Raw genomic sequence first — 23,335 nt, 5'->3', positions numbered from 1 at the left:
AGAGAAAATAATGTATGTAATACACCATTTCCTCAGCAAATTCGGTCCTTCTGTGAAAAATTAAACAGGCCCGATTTCAGTTTATTTTATTTTATTTTTTTACAATTATTTTTTAATATATTTGTGTCACTTGTGTGTCTTATGAAAGCCATCATCATTGACTTGACGCTCCTCTCCCCGCGGCCGATTTAGTGTAGTTCACTCAGCTCTCCTTGTGATGGCACTGTGGATGCGCATGCTACAGATTCAAAAGCATGACCTCATTACTTCGGTCTATCAGTTGTTAAAATAGCAGATGCATCCATTGTTGCTGGTAGAAAGCCTTTGATTTCTCCACATCTCCTACTTGTAGTATTTCTACTACTCATATCACTGACACAAATGTGATGAGACAATGTAATATCCCTTTTGCTGCGCGCGTCATGTTGCCCAGCAACAGAATTACGCACAAGAGAATGTGTTTAGTAACAACATGTAATTGCAGTGGCAATCTTCCTTCAAAGTATAACTTTCCAAAATATGTCTATTGAAATTTCCTGGATAAGGGGTGAAACGTAAGGCCCTAAGTGATCAAAAGGGAATGTGTCAAATAAGGTCTTGGTTAAACGGCTGCCCTAAGCTCTTAAGCCAGCTATCCATGCTGAAAATAAACCTCGAGTCAATAGTTTGATGGGTCAACCCCATTTCCTGCAACAGGAAACCAACATTTTTCGAGACACGAAAATGAGCCCTTCATTGTAGGTGTGACAGGCCTGACATTGCATACAATAATTGCTTCATTTTCATCGTTCAGTCCTGTTTGGAATCGAGAATTACGCAGACGGCGATGACAGATTTAAAAGCATCCAGTCATCCTAGGTAATTTGGTCATTTGAGCTGCAAGAACGACTTTGGTCTGGCATATTGACCGACAGGGTACTATGTACTATCAACCAGTGGGATTAGTTGCCCCTGGCGGGTGAAGCCCCCAGATTGTTGGAGTGCACGACCTGGCAAGCTGTAGACGTGAGTGAGCGACAAGCCGGGGTGTCCGGCTTTATTTGACTCCCATCATTCGTATAGTGGTGGCATTCGAATGACAAAATAGGCGGACTGCAGTTTGGACGCGGACATGAGTACGAGTTCCACTTGGAGAAAGTTGGCCTAGCTGCGTCACTAACTCAAAGTAGCCTATGTAGTTTTGACGTCAGTTTGTTGTGATGCGACTCTTACATCACAGGCTTTACCCTCAGGCTACATGGCGATTAAGTGAAATGGAGAAGTAGGGTAGCCTACTGGTGGCCTTTTAGTCAAGGAGTATGGAAACAAAACAGCAGGCCTACACACTTACTTTGCATTTAGATATTTCTGAAAGTAAATGTGCTTTTTTTAAAAACACACACATTTTGCTGAATTGTGATGCACTCGAATAACTTAGCTTCATCGGTCCCTCAAGCGTCAAACATGGAGTCCACTGTGTTAAACTGGCAACCCCCTTTGCATCTCTGCGTCAAGAAATTACTTGTTACAGCAGAGCATCAAACATGAGAGATAATGTTGTCTGATCTTTTGGTTGATCATGTTTAGTGAGAAGGGAAGCCTAGCCTACAGTAAGCTGACCATAGCTATGTGATATACCTGCAGCCAAGAGGAACTTAATTAAGAACATGTTATTTGTGTCGTATCCAATTAACCAATCAGTTGAAAGTCAGTGAAAGCCGGGGCAGGGAGATTAAGGTTACGTATGAAGTTATGGTGGAGTTTCCAACGGGAAACAACAGGTTGTTTTGCTGAGCCATGAAGTTAACGACTTGGTTGTTTGTGGACTGTAATTAAATATTATTTGAGGACTTGGAGAGAGCCATATAACTGCCTAGACTTCGCGTAAGCATGAGAACAAGTGTGTTTGTGGATGTAAAGGGATTAAGAAGTCTCGTTTCCGACCACTCATTGTCGAGGGCAGCTGCGCGGTGTGACAACACGGTAGAATTCCTCTTCACTTGAGGTGAAGTTGTGATGTCCGTGCGTCAGTTTGGAAGTGGCGCGGCACCGACCAAAGAAGATGATCGCATGTGCGCACATATACGCGTTTCGATATGAACTAGATATCAATATTGGAAGAGTTTGAACGGTTGGAGTTTTTATCGGATTGTTTTGGTGTGCGTCGTTTGGAGCACTGGGGAACGCATTGTCACGTCGTGGGCTATGTTTAATCTTACAGCGCCTTTCCATTCCATGTTCTTCTGCACCTTGAGGACACCCCTTGGTTAAATGGTGCTGATCACTGAGGATGGTCCTGGAGAGTGTCAACCTGTGCTTAAAGCTGATCAAAATGGAGGTGTCGGTTCCGTTGGAGGCGCGCTACAGGCGACGGTACTTTGCAAAATTGAAGAGCCAGAGGCAGAGGCAGGGGCTGAGGAGACGGGACATCCAGAAAAGCAGGATGATGATGATGATAACTACTACGACGACGATGACGACGTGTATCAGGAGTTTGAAGAGCTCGATTTTTCGCAGTTCGAGGATGACACCAAAAGTGTCGCGTCGGATGATTCCTTTTATCCCCGCGACAGCTCTCTGTTCGCAAGATCTCCATCACCCGAAAGTCCTGAACCACTCACCTTTTTCAGGGCATGCTGTAACAACAGCTCAATCGTTGTCAAAATAATGATACGGCAAGGTGTAACCGAAGACGAAGTCCGAGAAGTGGATAGAAACAACAGGGTAGGTTCAACACATTTGCCAGGTTTCACTGGGCAGGTACAGGTACACGATCAACAGGTTGTCAGACAGGTGCCATGCACAGGAGTTCAAAGGATTGCTTTGCGCACATTGCTAAACCGCGTGTTGGCAGCCACTAGTAAGCCATCAAAGATTCCACTTCCCAGGCTGTGGGCATAAACAATGCCAACTGTAAACAATGTTTGCAGTTTCTGCTTTACTGTTTCAGCCTTCACATATTAGCCAGTGGCGCACTGAGTTGCTCCATGTAGGCCAAAGTCTGCGATTAACATACGCCAATAATAGGCCAACTAGTCTAGTCTATCTAGTTATCATCTGAGACTTTGTAGAACCAGGTCCAAGAACATTTGACACAATGTCATGATTTCAACAGTTTTCTCTCTCGATGGATGCATCCAGACATAGAACTAACCATTTGAGAAAGTGTGGTGTAGACATTAAAATCTGTGTGACCTATAGGCGTATTGTGTTATTTATTTCCAGAACAGATATGACAGGCTTACATTTGTAGAAGATCACTAAACCAATCCACATGCATTCAGGACTCAAGCCAACATCCCTCCACCTTGCGATGGCCTATTGACTGTCTAAGTCTCCCTATTCTCCATTCTGCCATCAGCTAAACCCAGAAGCAGATGGCAGTTAGGATTCCAAGTCAAGATGAACTCCAAGACTGTAATCATGTTTAAGCTGTTAAAGGGCTCAATGAAATGCCAAAAAGCCACAGGACCACAGCAAGGGAGAGCATTTCCAAATGTTCTGCGTCAACTTCATCTTTTCACTAAATCAATCACTGCACTAACAATAATGCCATATGCCATTCCAATGCCTTCCAATGCCATTGTGGTATCTGTGAGATTAGGACAGTGTAGAAAACTGTGACTACACATGTACATCACTTTGGTTGTGCAAAACTCAGCTGTGCAATGTTAGACACCATGCATGCACAAGGAGACGAGTCAGGGTCAGACAGGTTAGGGTGGCCAGTGTTCACCTATTGACTAATAACCAGACATCCTGCATTGCACAGACACAGACAGCCAATTGGATTGCCCCAGCAACATCATTGTGTAATTACACATTATTACGCAGTGCCCAAGCATGGGCATGTGTAACACCCGGCCCATACAGGGTACATTCACACATTTTCTTTTAGCCTGATAATAATATACCCATCAGTCTTGAAAACACCAGGAAGAAATAGGATATGTAGCATTATGTCAAATACACCGGCAATGGTAATAGTGATTGTTTAAAATGTACTCTTCATCATGGCAATTAGCCTACATTAAACTCAAACCCCTCAGAAATTAGTGATTGATCTGTATGTGACTGTTGTTTGCACATCAAAATGGACTCCCTTTACATTATTTGGCCATACCAACCTCCATACTGATATTATTATTTAGAAACCTGGGAACTTAAACTCTCAGCCATGGCCTAGTGGGCAGCCGTGGCCTAGAGCAGTGTTTCCCAACTTTTTTTTGCCTTGCGTACGCCCTAAGCCTTTTTGTCATACCATGAGTACCCCCTCACTCATGCTCTATATCCCAATGTGACTATGTTCCATACATTTCTTTATTTTTTCAAGTACCCCCAGCATTGTGCTCGCGTACCCCTAGTGGTACACGTACCCCTGGTTGGGAAACACTGACCTAGTGGTTAGAGAGTTGGTCTGTCAGTCTAGGGGTTACAGGTTTTGAATCCCCCCTGACCTCTCTCTACATCTCCATCCATAGCTGAAGTGCCCTTGAGCAAGGCACCTAACCCCACATTGCTCCAGGGACTGTAACCAATACCCTGAAAAATAATAACCGTATGTCGCTTTGAATAAATGAAAGCGTCAGCAAAGTGCAATGTAATGTAATGTAATATATTATTTCTGGATAAACATGACAGATGAAATAGAGCATAGGAAATAATTTATTTCACTGCTATGCTTAAAACATATACCTTCTCTAGACAAGTTATTTGGACTGCATATCTTTATATAAGGCTGACCCACTAAAAATGATTACATGTAATGGCATAGTAATAATCCCAATCTTTGCGTAGTCATCGCCATCACTAACATATGTTTGGAAATAGTTGGTTTAATTTACACTTTCTGACATTTATGAATTCCACTTGGCCTTAACTGTTCATAATATTACTTTTTTGCACATGGCTGTCTAGCAAGACTAATGAGGACAATTACTGCTGGCAATAGAATGTAGAAATGTTATTAACCTAGAGGGGTACGCTATAGACATTCTGAACACAATCATTTTCCATGTGCTTTCTATAGAAACATTCCTCTGTCTTGTGAGATGCCTGTGCATGCCTGCTGCCTGTGAATGCCTGCTGCTATGCAAAAGATTTTTTTTAACCTTTCCCTCAATTCTCTCACAAATTGTTAGCATGTCTACACACATAGCCTACATTCAACGGTGTCATGGTACTCTAATGAATATCTCAATTGTCTGCTGGATTCACTGATCACCTTTGTAGCACTGCATTGCACCCAAGATAGCTTACATTTTCCCCTAAGAGGAAATCTGGGTGAAAAAGCCATGTGAATTATGAATTTCAATTGAATTAATGATGAATGGAATGGGTATTTTCATGACAGTAAGAGTATGCACATCCCACCTCTGAGGCCAGGTGCAGGACAAAGGCATATCTGATTAGTGGTGTCAACAATGATCGATTCGCAATTTTTAGAATCGATCCGGCATTTTTTTTAAAGTTTCAATTACTTCCATGGATATTTCGGGAGCAAATGAATGTTAAATTAAATAAAAGCACTTCAAAACATTGCAAGACTGGTACAGATTGATACAGACTGATACAGAAAACAGCCAATGAATTGTTGCTCAGTATCTGAGTACTTGTATTGCCTCATCATGACTGATTAAACATTTGCTTTGCTTTCAGTAGAAATGTAATGCATTGCAATGCATTGTAGAATTGAATCGGATAGGATCGGATCGCATCGCATAGAATCGAATCGAATCGAATCGCTACCTCCCGAATCGTGATCGAATCGGATCGTGAGGGCAGTGCCAATCCACACCACTATATCTGATAGTCGAAAGAGTAGAAGTCTGTAGCTGTTGCTCCGCTTTGAAAAAAAAAAAAAAATCAGGGTCTTCATTGGAGCTTCTACTCTTGGAATGGTTATCTGACATAGACCCAATATACTGTTTTAGTAAACGCTCAGTGTCATAATTTTGCTTCCACACATAGGGGGGCTCTATTCATCTCTCTGTGCTGTTGGGGAAAAGAGGAATTCAAAAGCAGCCTAGGGGTATTTCATACTTTATGAGAAACAGGCTATCCAAAACAGGTGTGAGACAAAAATAACACAGGTCACTAGATAGTCAAATAAAAAAAACACATCCTGTAAGTAAAAGGCAGTCTGTCAGTTTGAAGACAAAGTGGCGTGAACATTTTGAAATAGGTCTGCAATTTGTAAATGTGAGCCAAGAACCCTAATAATGCAGAAGAACAAAAGACAGAACCCACTCTACTGTACTGACATGTCACAACTTTCAGCCTGTAATCTCATTTTATGCAGTGATCATTTGATATGGATGGCTGTGCAATGCTGTTATGGGACTCTAAACAGACCCTTAACTAATTAACTTCATGCTCTGCTCTGCAGTTTGACCACACCTTTCCTGCATTCTCAGCAGTCAAAAAGATGAGGCGCACACAAGGCTTGCAGGTTCAAAAAGTGTATTGTGGCCGACAAATTAACAAAAGAAGTCAAGGGAAAATATCTGGAGCTACAAACGTTTCGGATTATTAATGCATTCTCAGCAGCCACACAATACACATCTGGACTTGTTACAGTACATAGGCCTATCCCATTTATTTGTCTGTGTATACTGGTACTCATTTTTAATGGCGTATAGTAGGGCTGCACAATATATCGAACATTTATCAAAATCGCGATATCAAGAGTGGCGTATTGCGAAATTACTTTATCGATAACAAGTAAACATTTTCTGTGTCGTCCAATCACTAGCTAAATGTGAACAAATGTGTGAGAAGCCCGCTTCGACCAAAGCCGCGCCCCCCCCACACAGACCAACAAATTAGTGACAAGAAAAACACTCGGCTATATTTCTTAATATCTCTTACTGTAAATATCGTTATCGAGGTATTGCATGCTGTTATCGAGTATACATTTTTTCTCTGATATCGTGCAGCCCTAACATATAGTATTAATGAAGTAAATTGAATGTAATCAACTCACTGACAAAAAAGGACGAGGGGTTATTTCCTACAAATATTTTAAGATCAGAGAAAAGGGCACCTGTCATGTTAAACTTTTATTGAATGTGTTTTATCGATGGGCTCTGATTTTCTCTAGAGTATGCTGCCCTACACAGGCAAAGTACAGCAACTACAGCAACATTGAAGCTGAGAAAAATACCTTCAAAGCCTTGGCATTAGGTTGGATATTGTAGTTACTGCAAATAGTAATATCTCTAAAACGGGACACAGTGGGACCATAAGGCTTTGACATAAGATCAAAGAGGTGTAATGAAGACTGTTTGAGGGGATTAAAGTGAGGTGGTTCTTGGATATTTCAGAACGCCGTGGAGAGTCGGTCAGAACTCTTATGAATGCACATGAGTCCGTTATTTCCTTAAGTGAATGTTCTTTATTCTTGAGGAAGGGGTTACAACTTAGATAGCCATTGGGCTTGATGAAAGGACTGTATAGTTGTGTGTGTGTGTGGTCTAAAAGAAAGAAATATACAATAAAGTATAATGAGTACTTGCAATGAATTACCTCAGCTACATATACAAACGGGCTACATAACCGAGTGGCTAGATAAAGTGCCTAACGCACGACAGCATCAATATTAAACACAAATATCTCGACTGAAACATAAAGGCACTTCTTCTCTTCTTACTTCAAATTACTTACAAGAAATCTACATAAAGACTGCATTTACAGCATAGCGATTTCACTCGGCAAACAATTACTAGGCATACGTTACGAGTTCAAACATTCAAACAGTAACGTCTCACTCGACTGACATTCGACATTTTAACTTACATTCGGCACGAAATCACCGTCTAAATATTAATAACAAACATACGAGACATGACAGCATTACTCACTGTTTTCAGGACGCACACTTCTTGACTTAAACAGCAAACTAAATGGCTAAAACATGTCAAGTAAACTTCACACTTAAAACTTAGCTGGCGGCTCCGAGCTGCGCTGGCATCTTCTTCCTGGCACTGCAAGCTCGCGCAGCCAACGTTCTCAATCAGAATGCGCTCTCGCGCTCAGTCCAAAGCTGCGTTAAAGGGCCAGCCGCCCTTTTTAACAGCCGCCCCCGAATTCACGGAGGGAATTCGCACCCCAAAAAAGGGCTGCAGTCACTTCTCCTCAGGGAGAACAGGAAGACAGATCAGCCTTGCCACAGGCCGGACGTACTTCTTGTCCTTCACTGCTACCTCCGCCGATCTGATCCTCTTGTCTGCTCCCGGGAAGACCTGGACGACCTTCCCCACTGGCCAGAGAGCGCGGGGTAGTTGATTGTCGACGATCATGACGACTTCGCCAACTTGTAGCTCTGTTGCCTCGGTCCGCCACTTCTGGCGAGCCTGGAGACCTGGAAGGTAGTGGGTCAGGAAGTGCTTCCAGAAGTGGTCTGCTAATACTTGGCTATGTCTCCATCTTCTTCGTCCCAAAGTCTCTGGGCCCTCGTAGACGACCTGAGGCAGGGAAGTGTCCCGCCGGCCCATCAGGAGACAGTTGGGGGTGACAGGGTCAGGGTCAGCTATATCAGAGGAAGTGTACCCCAGGGGTTTGGAATTCAGGATACCCTCAATTTCCACAAGGACAGTGCGTAGCACCTCTTCAGATACAGTCTGGGCCCCGATGGTGACACGAAGTGCAGATTTGAGAGAGCGGATCTCTCTCTCCCAGCAACCTCCGAAGTGAGGAGCTGCTGGTGGGTTGAAGACGAATCTGATCTGCTGGCTGGCTAACTGAGCTTGAAGCTCAGGGTGGAGAGCGTTGAAAGCTTGCCGTAGCTCCCTCTCTCCTCCTTTGAAGTTTGTGCCCTGGTCGCACAGGAGCTCATAGGGTTTCCCTCTTCGCGCTACAAAGCGCCTCAGTGCCATTAGGAAGGTGTCGCTATCCATGTTGCTGAGTAGATCGAGATGGACAGCCCGGGTGGTCATGCACTTAAAGATGACTCCCCACCTCTTCTCGTTCCTACGGCCAATCTTGACAACGAGGGGGCCGAAACAATCTACTCCAGCCGAGTAGAAAGGGGGCTTGAAGATGCGTTGCCTCGACGGTGGAAGGTCAGCCATCTTGGGTGGGTCTGGACGCGCTCTCCACTGTTGGCACTTGCCACACTTCTTCTGGTATCGACGCACTGCCTCACGCCCTTGAAACACCCAGTATCGCCTCCTGATCTCTGTGAATACCCTCTCAGGCCCAGGATGACACAGCTTCTCATCATAGTCTTGGATGACCAACTTGGTGAGCGGGTGCTTAGAGTCAAGGACGATAGGGTGAGCTTCTTCTGAGGCTAGGTCAGTGCAGCGGCGAAGCCGTCCACCCACCCGTATCAGACCGGTAGACTCATCGAGCTCTGGGGCGAGTGACAGGAGACGACTGGACTTTGACACTGGCTTACCAGCTTTGAGTAGGGCAACCTCGTCAGGGAACGAATCCCTCTGGGCCTGTTGCAGAGCTGCTACCTCAGCAGACTTGAAGGCATCTGCGGTGAGGGGGATGTCGGCGTCAGCCGCCCCGTGAAGCTGACGGGCAGCGGCTTGCAGGTAGCTGCTGAGGGTCTCATGTTGCTCCGGATCTGGTAACGGTGAGGTCGTGGATGCCAGGACGCTGGTCGTAGTCATTATCGTAGCCTTCTTTAACTCGCACTCAGGTTCCTGGACTACGAAGGATGGTTGGTCAGGCCACTGAGCGGAGGGTGACTTCAGGAATTTGGGGCCATATGCCCATCGACTGTCGTTGCGCATGACTTGAAGAGACAGTCCTCTTGTGATATCGTCGGCCGGATTGTCCCCTGTAGGGACATATCGCCAGGAGGCGAATTCTGTCAACTCTTGAATCTCTGCTACGCGCGTGCCCACAAAGACCTTGTAGCGACAGGAATCCGACAGCAGCCAGGTAAGTACAGTCAGTGAGTCAGACCAGAGTGTGCTGGAGTTGATCTTGAGGGTCAGCTCTGTGGATATGACTTTGAGGAGCTGTGCTCCTGTCAGAGCCGCACACAGCTCTAGTCTGGGAATCGACTGCTGCTTACGGGGTGCTACCCGGGACCGTGCAGCAAGGAAGGAGACCTCCACTTCACCATCTGGATCCTCAGTCCTGAGATACGCAACAGAACCGTAGGCTTGTTCTGAGGCATCGCAGAACACATGGATGTCGCGAATGCTGCTTGCATGGTCCATTCTGGGAGTGGAGTAGCACCTGGGCAGTGTTATCTCAGGTAGGTGTTCCAACTCTGCTTCCCAGGAATGCCAGGAATCCAGCAGGTCTTCGGGCAGTTGCGGATCGTCCCAGTCGCGCTTCTTATCCCATAAACGCTGCACCAGGACTTTCGCTCTCGTCGTGTATGGGACTAAGTATCCGAGGGGATCGTATTGGCTTGCGAGGACCTTGTAGATGTTCCTCATCGTGACGGCAGAATACTCCACCTTGCGGACCTTGTACGAGAGCGTGTCTGACTTGCAGTTCCAGTGTAGGCCGAGGGCAGACTCCTGGACATCCGACTGGCCTTGGCTGAGCCACAGCTCACAGCTGGTGGACTTCAAGTCGGAGGGAAGGTGGCTGATGATGGACGGGTCATTACTGGCCCACTGCCTCAACTCGAATCCTCCCTCGACTAGGAGATGCTGGAGTCTGTCTATGAGGGCTTTGGCCGCTTCCGGAGAGGTAAGGCTATGTAGACAGTTGTCCACGTAGAAGGCTTGGTCGATGACAGCTCGAACTTCCTCCTCTGGCTGGGTGTTGTCGTGGACGTGCCTCTGTAATGCATATGTAGCACAACAGGGACTACAGGTCGTGCCAAAGGGGAGTACCTGCCACTCGTAGACATCTGGTGCTCTGTCCCGATCCATGTCTCTCCAGAGAAACCGCAGCAGTGGCCGGTCAGAGGGGAGCAGTCGTACCTGGTGGAACATGGCACGTACATCACTGCTGAAGGCAATTGCGTGTTGTCGGAAACGTAGCAGCACGGCCAAGAGAGAGGAGCCTAGGGCAGGGCCAGGGAGGAGGAAATCATTCAGGTTAAGGCCTCCGTACTGGAAGGAGCAGTTATAGACCACCCGGTTCTTTCCATTGTGCTGGACTATGTGGTGTGGTATATACCATGCTTCCTCTGTGCCTTCAATCTGATGTGGCTCCAACTTGACGGCGTATCCTGCTTCCTTAAGCTTGTCTATCTCAGCTTGGTATGCTGCGGCTTGCTCCGGCAGCTTCGTCAATCGTCGCTCGATACCCCTCAGGTGCGGTAGCACTGCTTCTGGTGAGGCATGTAGCCGGGGCATGTTCTTAACTCTGAGGAGGGGTGTGGCGTAACGTTTGACACCACCGATGTCTACCCTCACTGTCTGCTCTTGGAGCAGGGTCATGGCTTCCTGGTCTTGACGTGACCTGACGACCACCTTCTCATTGCGATACGGGATCACGTCAAGCTGCCACAGTTTCTCGACACATGACATCAGGTCAGATGTGGGAGCGGTTGATGTGAAGAGGCACTGTGGTGAGCTATGGCAGAGGCTGAGGTCTTGGGCTGGCCCTTGTAGCGTCCATCCCAAGCGTGTCTTCACGGCCGCAGGTGCACCCACAGGACCCAGTCGAACTGGTTCTATGGGCGTGATAAGGTGGGTGTAGTCAGAGCCGATCAGTAGCATGGGGTGGACTCGGTTCAAGGACTGGAGAGGTAGCCCCGCCAGGTGCTTGTATCTTTCCTGGAGCGTACTCACAGGATGGGTGTGTTCAGCTAGCCCCAGCTGCTCAGCAGAGAATGCGTTCTGTATCTCATAGCTCTTCTTGGGCTCTGAAGCCGGGGATATCGTGAACGAGATGGCCGCCCCATGAAGGACCTGCAACTCCTGTCTGACTGTGCGGAGGGCGAGCTTCTCTGGTTTGCCTATGAGGCCTAGGTCTTGCACTGCAGAATGGAGGAGAATCGTCCGCTCCGAACCGTCATCAAGGACAGCGTAGGCCTCCATGGATCGGTTCCCGTTCCTGATAATGACTTTACTGATCTTCAGGAGCACTTTACAGTTGTAAGTAGGACGGTCGACATACAGAACCTGGCTGACTGTGTTTGTGAAGCAGCTCTCTGCTTTGGCTTCTGCTGGGGGTTGCGACTCATCCTCTCGCTCATTGACCTCATGCAGGACAAGCAAATGTCTCCTGTTGCACGTCTTGCAGGGTGCCTTCAGCGTGCATTTAGCAGCTTGGTGACCACGGCCGCAGCGCCAACACCGGTTATTGCCCTTTATCCATGCCACCTTCTGCTCCTTGCTAAGTTCCTTGAAGTTAGCACAGCTGTTCAGAAAGTGCTTGTCGTTCTCACAATATGGACAGTAGGCCTTTCCCTTCTGCTCGTTCGTGTTCTTATTGGCTGAAGGTTCAGCTGCAGAGGGCGCTGTAGAGGTGCTGGGCTTGGCAGTGGCTTCTGTACCCAGGAGAACAGTTGTGGTCTTAATGCCCTGCTTTGACTCTCGCTTGTGGTCTTTCTTCCTGTTTTGTGGCTCCTCACTCTTGACACTGCGGGGTTTCCCATTGTCATCTTGCATTTCGAGTTCATACTCGAGCCACTCAGAGAAGTCGACGAGGGTAGGAATCTGCACTTTCCTGGGATAGATGTACCTCTTAAAGCTGTAGGTGAGGTCGTAAGGTAGCTTACTTAGTAGCCTCGAGACGTGAGAACCACATAGCAGTTCCAGATTGCCTCCTCTCCCTAGCTGCTGTAACATGCCCACAAGGGAGCGCACTTGAAGAGCGAACATGTTAAAGGCCTTCACATCGCCAGTACGGACACTTGGGCCATCCATCACTTCCGATATACGCTGTAAGGCCAGTTTGTGTGGTTGCCCATACATCTTGGTGAGGGCCAGCATCGTATCGGTGTATGGGTGCCAGGAGTTCACATATGAATCAGCCACGAGAAGGGCTTCCTCACACTTGAGATGGTCAGTGAGGATTTGATACTTGTATCTCTCTGTGGCGTCTTCCGGCAGAATGTTCTCAAGTGCTGTCTTCATCCTGGAGAACTGTCTGGGGTCAGGTGAAGTCATACACGGGATGGTTGCCTTGGGACCTCTGTATACAGTTTCACGTGTAGGGGACACATGCATATGACGGGAACGATAGGGGGTGTAACCGGGGTCTGCATTGTGCATGCTATCGTATCTTGAGTCATAGGGGGTATGTGAGGACTGAACTTGCGTTCTCTGTCCATACTGGTCTACACCAATGAAGCTGGGATGGGGAGAAGCGTAAGCGTAGTTTGCTCTCTGCTGCTGTGGGGGCTGGAGAGGGGCGTGGTCACCTGCTACCCTGTAATGGTGGCTAGGAAGATGAGCGTGGGGGTCATCATCCTGTGGAGCAGGTGTCTGTGTCAGGCGGGATGAGGGGTGTCTGTACACTGTTGTATTTGGTGGCAGTAAGTGTTGTGACGACACTGGAGCAGCATGTTGGGGTGGAGCTCTGATCTCAGCCATTAGGCTCTGAAACTGATGCTGGAGAGTGACATTCTGTTGCCTCACTTCTTGAACGACAGCTACTAATTCAGACATGTTGATACTCTGATTGCTCAGAGGGATGTCGGTTCGGTGGGTTTGCTGACGTGGTGTCGGTGCATGAGGCAACGGATGGTTCTGGCTTGTGTCACTTGGGTCTTCCTGCAACAGTTGTATGGTTTCAGGGCCAGTCGGCTGTGTTGCTGGATCAGTTTGGCTTACTGGTGATTCAGATCTGTTGCTGGCCACTTCCTCCCTTTCATACTGTTGTTCGACCACTTGCTGCGACGCCGGTGCATGGCCCCTCATTGCTGATCCTGGTCCACTCAGGTCATAATCCAGAAGGTATGGTGGAACATTTCCCTCTCTTCTTCTGGTGACCATGTGCTGTGTCTCATTTGCATTCATCTTCACACAGCTATCTGCTCTATCCAGGCTCGTAGGACCAAATTGTTTGAGGGGATTAAAGTGAGGTGGTTCTTGGATATTTCAGAACGCCGTGGAGAGTCGGTCAGAACTCTTATGAATGCACATGAGTCCGTTTTTTCCTTAAGTGAATGTTCTTTATTCTTGAGGAAGGGGTTACAACTTAGATAGCCATTGGGCTTGATGAAAGGACTGTATAGTTGTGTGTGTGTGTGGTCTAAAAGAAAGAAATATACAATAAAGTATAATGAGTACTTGGAATGAATTACCTCAGCTACATATACAGACGGGCTACATAACCGAGTGGCTAGATAAAGTGCCTAACGCACGGCAGCATCAATATGAAACACAAATATCTCGACTGAAACATAAAGACACTTCTTCTCTTACTTCAAATTACTTACAAGAAATCTACATAAAGACTGCATGTACAACTTAGCGATTTCACTCGGCAAACAATTACTAGGCATACGTTACGAGTTCAAACATTCAAACAGTAACGTCTCACTCGACTGACATTCGACATTTAAACTTACATTCGGCACGAAATCACCGTCTAAATATTAATAACAAACATACGAGACATGACAGCATTACTCACTGTTTTCAGGACGCACACTTCTTGACTTAAACAGCAAACTAAATGGCTAAAACATGTCAAGTAAACTTCACACTTAAAACTTAGCTGGCGGCTCCGAGCTGCGCTGGCATCTTCTTCCTGGCACTGCAAGCTCGCGCAGCCAACGTTCTCAATCAGAATGCGCTCTCGCGCTCAGTCCAAAGCTGCGTTAAAGGGCCAGCCGCCCTTTTTAACACAAGACCATTGTCCGAAGATGAAGATCAGTCCAGTGGTGTAGTCTACTTTTTTTTGGTGGGTATACTGTATATTTGAGCATTTTTTGAAGTGGGTATACTGTATATATTTGCGCTATTCAAAACAATGGATCAATCAATTTTAAGTGGGTATACTGAAATCCCTGAAATTTAGAAGTGGGTATACTCTGTATACCTGCGTTCTACGTAAACTACACCACTGGATCAGTCTAAACTCAAGTTTGACAAAATAATAATATGTAGTAGGCCTAAATGTAGGGCCTAGATTGCCTTGGTATGGCAGTATGGTGGTACACACAAGTTGCTAAATTGTAAAGGGAAAGGGATAGTCCATTGCCTTGCATCTGCCCACCTAGTGGCCAATGCATGTGAAACAGAGAGTGCAGACCTCCGGCAAGGAAGCCGTTTCATAGAGCATTTGACTATGTCACACCCTCATTTCTTCAAGTCTTTCTGCCTTGTTCTTGTGGAATTCGAAACTGGAATGTCCCTCAATGGTGAATCTTTAAAAAATATATCTTGGATCAGGATCACCACCAAAATGCGCCTGTTCTTTTTATCATTTTCAACAACGCCACAGTTTCATCCAAATCCGTGCATAACTTTTTGAGTTATCCTGCTGACGGACAAACAAACCAACACAACCGAAAACATAACCTCCTTGCAGGGCTGGACTGGGGGAGAAATAGGGTCCGGGCAGGCGGGCACTTTTGACCCCAATAATTAGGGGCGCAGAACTGACTCACCGGTGAGTCCTGCACCCCCGTGGGCCCTTATTTATATATATATAAAATGTTTTTTACATTTCTGAAAATAGGGGCCCACGAGGGTGCAGGGCCCACCGGGAAATGCCCGGTAGCCTATGCAAGATGGCCAGTCAAGCCCTGCCTCCTTGGCGGAGGTATTTACCCTACATCAGCAACATTCATGGCCGAGGTTGCTGCTGGGATGCTTTAAGGTCTGTGTTGATGAGGGCACATGAGGTCAGGTCGTAGGCAGACCACTCACGCCGATGGTGCACTGAGTTCTGGTCATCTCAGCAGAGAGGTTGTCACCCTCATGCCTTGGGGTGTTTCTTCGGGGGATTCCGTTGCTAAGTCGTAGCTAATGCTATTTGCGAGGATAACCATCTGCCTGCTCTCCTGCTCTCGGCCCTTAAGCACAATCTTAAGCGCTGCATTTACAACCCTGTCATGTTACTGTAGGTTCAATAGACGCAAATGTGCAGTTTTGATTGGTTTTATAAGGATCTGCCTTCACCTGTTTTACAAACACTCTTGTTTGCATAGTTATCAGCATGGGTTGTTTCAATCTCACAGTATACTGCACACACCTTAACTCGGGCTAGTAAGGATCCCTACTTAGACAAGGCAGAGGCGTTGATCCTGTTGACTGAAACACATTACTAGAAATGTTGTGACGACCTCAGCATTCAAGATAATGACAACCTAATGTGGCCTTACATGAATTACAGATTTGTCTTTTAAAGTTTTGAAATTGCTTAAACCTTGGCTTGGATGAACCCATTCATAATCTTTATGCTAGTCATAGCAAATGTACAGCTGGGACACATTTGGTCTTCTGTTTAGGTATTTAACCTTATCTAGCTCTCTTGAACCCCGACAGTGAAGATACAGCTCACTCCTGAAAGAACTGTGTGATGTGTGCTGCTGTAACACGGCTCTCACTCAAGCTCAGACAGGCGAGCAGCCCTGTGATGGAGCTCTCTTGCAAGCTGTGATTAGCTCACTGACACGTCCAACGAGGTGTAAAGAAAACTTTCTCTGTCCTGTCAAGAGTTGTTGACAGAAAGATTCGTTACAAGAAATCATCGGTTCGGTTTGTGTGTAGTCATTTCTATTCAATTGCGTACAAATATTAACTTTGTATTCATCTCTCTGTCTGTTTTTGTCTGTCTGTCTGTCTGTCTGTCTGTCTGTCTGTCTGTCTCTCTCTCTCTCTCTCTCTCTCTCTCTCTCTCTCTCTCTCTCTCTCTCTCTCTCTCCTACAGACCGGACTCATTCTCGCCTGTTACAATGGCTATGTGGACGTGGTCTTTGCTCTAGCCCAGTGTCCGTTTATTGATATCAACTGGCAGGACAATGAGGGGAACACAGCCCTCATCATGGCTGCACAGGCCGGTGGGTACAGGGAGCTGACAAGGATTCACACAACACTCTACATGAGAATGCAGGGTTTTTTTCCCCACAGTTTCTGTGGTACATTTCTCAGATCAGAAGTAAAATTCTCTCAAAACACTTTGTTCAGTTTTTGCATCATTGTGCCAGTTGCACAAATCATAAAGACAGCTTCCATTCCATCACTATAAGAATGCTTAGCCACCAAGGAATAAAACCTGTTGTAGAGACTGGAACGTTTATTCAAGTTGTAGGCCTATTTCATGTTAGTTGTGTTGTCTGACTTATTGCATAGAGTTCACACTAAATAGAACCTTATGTTTACCCAACTGAGCAGAGACAGAGCAAATAATGATGCTCATATGATTGTATATGCTTGCAGAGTTTATGACATTTTACATTCAGTTTTGGATATTGAGAAAAATATATATATATTTATGGCTTTAGCCTCTTGAGCAATGAGGAATTGCTCGTTGGCACTATAGCCATGAATGAGAGTGCAGGATACACTCATAATATCTCCTTTGTTGAGGCCCTGTGTGGAATTTAAACTTATAATATTTTGATGTGCAAGTAACCTCCCTGCCCATTAGGCCACTGCATACCCAACCAAATGATATGAATCACACCTGTTACTGTATGTTCTGCCTTTTAGCATTTTAGCACAGCCATGCGGATCAACTTGTTCTTTTATGATACAATGCTGCTTTGTAGCATGCCGTATTATTTTATGAACTAAGAGCTACATTTAGGCCTATAGTTTTAATCTTACAATGAATGGTTTAATACCAAGGCTATAGTTCTGCCTGTTGTGGTGAAGTGGTCAGAGAGTTAGACTTGGAATACATCTTAGATCTTTTGGAATCATGGGTTTTAATCCTGTAGCAAGAAGGGTGTGATATTTGAGAATTATTTTAAATGGCCATGTCATTTTAAGTTATGTAGACTTGAAATTATCTTCTCTGCGTAAGACCTACGTGGCTCGCATGAACTTATGCAGCAAGTTCCTTTAAGTCTTACTTCTTAAAGTCTGTTCATTGATATCAGCCCATTTTCTTATAGAGTTTCAACAAAGTGCCAAAGCCTTGCCTTGGTACATCCACGTAGCAGATTACGTTGAACTCTGTACTGCTTCACTGCATCATTATTTTCATTTGTGTCTGCAGAATCGTCTCACTCCCAGAAACATTTGGCTGAAGACATTGTCATAATATGTCAAGTATAGAATGCCCTAATGTGGGACAATTTTTGTCACTTCAACTTTGGTGGTTTATTAAAATTTAATGACAACATTTCAATACAAACAAATTACACCCTTTTCATCCTCTAGTTGTGCTCTAATCAAATAAAACCTTTAAAAACATGTTAAGTGTTTCTAATTTGAATAATTTGTATATTAATGTAAGTTGGTCAAAAACCATGGTTATCCCTAAAGTGGGACAATCGGTTTCCTAATGTGGGACAGTGTATATTAAAAGGTCTCTAAAGCATGTTTGTGTAAAATATTAATTAAAAATGAGATCTGCCACTCTTTAAGACATATCAGCTACACATTTAGAGCATGTTTTATGAATTAATTTTACTTTCTTTTATTGGTAAATATGACTGAGACTGTTTGAACCCATTGCACACAATTGGTCACTTCAACATGGCAGCTCTATTTGAGGAAAGAACTTCCGGTTTTTGGACCCAAATGTTGTGTTGATAGCTGTGCTCCAGTAGATTAGGCCAGAAAGACTGAAATACACCTTTGATATAGATGTAAATATCCATTTTCTTATGTGGACATGGTGTTTGACTTCATAGTAATTGTTTGACTTATTAAATTACTACTTTTACAACTGTCCCACATTAGGAAAATCTTGTGTCCCACTTTAGGACGCACCTATCCTAAAGTGGGACACTAATAATATGGTTTAAAAATAAAATATGACATTATTTTATATACACCACACATTATTTTCTGATGAACATATACCTACCCAACATATTTATCAAAAAAATGACAATGTTGTTTTGATTGGAATTGATTTATACCCTAAAGACAAATTTGGCCAAATGCTAGGTAATTTGCCATTTGACGGACTTCACCCAGGGTCCTTCTTCTTAATTGTAACCCCTCCCTGGAGTATTACTATACATTTACTAAATCATGATATTATGATAACAGGATGATAGGGCTTTTATTTGGTTATAGTTTTGTAAACATTTACCAACTTGGGGCAAAGCTACACCCCTTAAACCTTAAGGTGTCCCACATTAGGCATCGTCCCACTTTAGGGCATTCTACCCTAATTTACTGTTAAAATCCATTTGACTTCTTCAAAAACAGTTTTGAACTATACATCATTCTTTGTTGGATTTCTCTAACAAAAAGGTTGTAAAACCCAATGCATGAAATATTAGCTGTCCTTGACATTTTTAGAAATACAGTAGCTCAATGATGCATTACATAAGTCACAGCATGGAGATGGAAAGTATATGTGAACAAATTACTCAGAAGATCCTTCTGGCTGTCATACAGTAGATGCAGCATGTGATGACATAATGCAGCGGTTCCCAAACTTTTTTCCCCCCGCGCACGCCCTTTTACATTTAAATGTGGTTCGCGCACCCCCTAAGCGAATGTTGCACCGCCGCACATTTTGGGTAATCTTGATTTCCAATCGCCGTTTTTTTTCTGCCGTCATTATAATAGAACTTATTGCATGACAAATCTAGGAGTTATAAATTACACTTCAGATGGATCCTTCCAGCATACAATTCATCAAACAATTAAAACTACCTGACGTTCATTGATGCTGGATAAAAAAACACACATATCCGCCATTGCTCTATTCAGCTCGCGCACCCCCTTGTGACAGGCCGCGCACCCCCAGGGGTGCACGGACCACAGTTTGGGAAACCCTGACATAATGTAACAGACAGTAGATTGAGCCTGCGGAGTCTGGATCAGACTCTCCAAAAGATTCTTTCCATGATTCACCTCAGGAGAATATGTTCAAAGTGATGTGGATTAGACTTTGTGGCCCAACAGAGAGGAAAATCTGTAATCCACCAAAAAGCAAGGAATGCTTTGATTTCTTATTTGCTTTATCATAGTTTCATCACAGACCAGACTGGCATTCACTGTTTTACTTGAGATAAGACATATCCATTTTGATAATTTTTAAGCTCATTTTCTATGTTCAGAAAGATGTAATCATTTTTCAGCACTGATTGGTACATGATTATTTAAGAAATATGCCAACATTGAAAACAGTACATATTGAATGTATATGCATGTGAAAGAACAAGATCCTGCTAAAAGTTGTTTATTAGGTTGTTACTTGAACATATAACCAACTCGATATGCATGGGTATACTGTTTACAGACTTTGATTTGTCTATCTTTCATTTGTGTTTTGTCTGACACTCAGGCCATCAGATGATCTCCCAGTATCTCCTCAACTACTTCCCAGGCCTGGATATTGAGCGCAGGAACTGCCATGGCTTCACGGCCATGATGAAGGCCGCTATGCAGGGGAGGGCTGAGGTTGTACGAGCACTCATGATGTCAGGTACTATAAACATACTTACCAATAAACATACTTATTAAACATACATCAGCAGTCCACCACATAACAACAAGTATAGCGCACAGGGATCTACAGCACAGGGATCTATAGCTATAGCACACAGGGATCTAGCTTTGTCAGCTGGTGCCATTCCAATAGTCTGTGAGCTAGGAGAGGTCAATCCAGAAAGTCAAAGAATGCGCGCACATCAGTGGCACAGGTGCTGGACCAAACGTAAGATAACTGAAAAGAAAATAAAAGGTCGGCTTCACTGTTAAATGCTCCCAAATATTTAATGGCACGACGTTTCAGACTAACCGTCCTTCATCAGAGTGCAACCAAGGAGAGGTCCACATGTGCTGCCACCGCTACATATTTTATATTTAGATGTGTTTGGATTCCTATCTAACACTGTGCAATCTGGTCCTTGATTGTCATTGGCTGATATTGCCGTTGTAAATCGGGCGTAAACACACACCATTCCCAATGAGGATTCTATGCACGACTAAGTTAGACGCGACGTGCCCAAGTTGATAATGAGAATCTGGTGCAGTAGGAGAATAAAGAAAGAGCACATCTCTGGTCCATCTGTGGTTGGGACATCATTGTGATTACAAAGACGTCTCATTCCTGCTTTGTTTATCTCCCCTCGCTGAGTTTTCGTAGAAGTGTGTGTTTGGTAGTGCAACGAATGTGCGCACGCCCAGTTGTGTTGCCGCGGTAACCAACCACTTCCTCAACTTGTCAACTCGTCCTGCCCCACTCCCCTTTCCCGTTATAAATCGAACACAAACCCACGGCCTCTCGTGGCTTATTGCTTACAGTAAGTGAACTCCTCCATGCCCACAGACTGAGATTTTATGGTTAACTCAGTTGTTCCCTCGCCTCACTTTATCCATTTCCGATCCTCATCAAGGTGCCGATGTCGAGGCCCGCGACTTCAGCCGGAAGCTGACCTCTCGGGAGTGGGCCCTGTTCACGGGACGGTACGAGACGGCGCGTCTGATGGACCGCCTGATGGAGCAGCCGTGCGCGGAGCAGTTCTGTGAGTCCTACCGGCTGGAGTGGCCGCAGCTGGAGGAGCTGGTGGCCCAGGCCCAGGAGTCCAAGTCCTGCTGGCAGCGCGTCTCTGAGCTCACGCGCTGCTGCACCTTCAACATCACCAACAAGGTGAATGCGCAGGACGACGGCGCGCTGGACTACATGGTGCGCTTCACCACCGCCATCAACGGGCCCATCCTGGCCGTGGGCTGCCGCACCGTGTGCCCCGGCAGCCCGCCCTGCCTGGGCAAGCGCCGGCCCGCTGTGCAGGACATCCTGCGTCAGCAGCGCGCCCACGAGCTGCGCAGCCTGGCCTCGGCGCCCGAGCGCCTCGCCACCTACAAGCGCCTCTTCCAGAACTCCAAGGTGCTGCTGGTGCCCAAGAAGCGGGAGCGTCGCGCCAGCCTGCAGCCGCAGATGCTGACGGACATGGCGGTGGCGTCCCAGATGGCGCTGCGGCGCACCAGCCTGCTGCCGCTGCACATGATGCGGCGCAGCAGCGTGCGGCCCGGCATCGTGGTGCCCAAGGTGGTGCTGTGCAAGGCCCCGGCGTCCAGCTACGTGCCCGAGAAGAGGAGGAAGAGCCGCGACCACTCTCACCTGCAGATCCCCAAGTGGAAGTACAAGGAGGTGATCAACGAACGGAGGCGGGCAGAGCAGAACAAGATCAGGTTTCCATCCGTGAGGAGGTAGTTTTGGTAACAGGTCTCGACACATTTGTTAGTTGTGTGAAGCGACGCTATACGGCACGACGCTCCACCTGGTTGGTCTTTCCGTCGATCAGAAACTGGATTGCTTTTTGGAGGGTTTGCAGCTGGCCAACTTTTTCTTCATAGTTTTTTTTCTCGCTAAATCTGAGAACTAGGAAAAATGGACAATTCTCTATGTGACGTGACAAAAAGAACTTGGGCGAAGGTGGATTGGATGAGTGTCTTTTTTGGTCTCTTTTGAATGGAGTAAGCCAAGCTTGAAGAATGTTTAAATGACACGTGCACTATTTCGAACTTTCAGCCCATTTTCCGAGTCTCCCTCTCCATTTCTTGGATGTTTGCTGCGGTCTCAGTTATTATGGCTAATTTGGATTATGTCTCAACCGGCTTTAGTATATCCTTCTCTGGCCATGTCTATACCTGCTCTTAAACACCACCACCCCCCCTCCCCCAAACATTTGTTCAAGAATGTGCAACCCATTAAGTGTTTAGGGGTATTCACTGGTATTCCATAACAATTTTTGTTGGAAAACATGATCTTCTGTCATATTTTATGTAGCACTTTGTAAATACATATTTCTTTTCGTTCAGTAAATGCCAAATAAAACATGACAGAAAACTTATTTCGCTTTCAAACACTGGAATGCCTGTGTGAACACCCCTACCTACTTGGTTAGATACAAATGAAGGGTGTAGGGTGAGACAGACATGGACATGCCCATAGACGACCTTTCTAATGCTGGTTCAGACAAAATCTAAATTAGCCAAATAACGGAGACAGCAGCAAACATTCAAAAACGGTGAAGGGGACTCTAAAATATTGCAGGCAAGTCAGATAAGGGGCTTAATGTTAAAATAGTAAACCTGTCCTTTAAGCATGGATATTTTTTTTTAGAATAATATGATCATGTTTATTTATTTTGTTGATGGATATTATTTTAACTATTATTATTATTACTGATACCTTTGCTTTATGTCACTGTATTAATGCCAGACACTGCACGTGTATTGCGACTACAGTATACTTGAAATTTGATACTGCACATTTTTTTATGCCCGATACTTTGTTTGTATTACCATTTTGCTATTAATGGACACTGATGAGTCATCCGCCATCATAGCCTTTTAGCACTAATGGGACAAGAGCAGAAAGGGAGCTGCAGAAT

The 23,335-nt window shown here is 45.4% G+C and overlaps 1 protein-coding gene across 1 annotated transcript; it reads left to right on the top strand.

Moving 5' to 3' along the window:
- Positions 1–113: 113 nt before the first annotated feature.
- ankrd33bb (ankyrin repeat domain 33Bb) lies at positions 114–22,530 on the top strand. Its single transcript, XM_063220304.1, has 4 exons — positions 114–2,703; positions 16,735–16,864; positions 20,281–20,421; positions 21,335–22,530. The coding sequence occupies exons 1-4, from the start codon at positions 2,251–2,253 to the stop codon at positions 22,150–22,152; spliced, it is 1,542 nt and encodes a 513-aa protein (XP_063076374.1). The 5' UTR covers positions 114–2,250; the 3' UTR covers positions 22,153–22,530.
- Positions 22,531–23,335: the final 805 nt, after the last annotated feature.

This window comes from Engraulis encrasicolus, chromosome 16, assembly GCF_034702125.1.
Source record: "Engraulis encrasicolus isolate BLACKSEA-1 chromosome 16, IST_EnEncr_1.0, whole genome shotgun sequence".
In the NCBI taxonomy this organism is placed as follows: domain Eukaryota; kingdom Metazoa; phylum Chordata; class Actinopteri; order Clupeiformes; family Engraulidae; genus Engraulis; species Engraulis encrasicolus.
The sequence above is the reverse complement of the archived record's forward strand: the minus strand, read 5'-3'. Positions and strand labels throughout refer to the sequence as shown.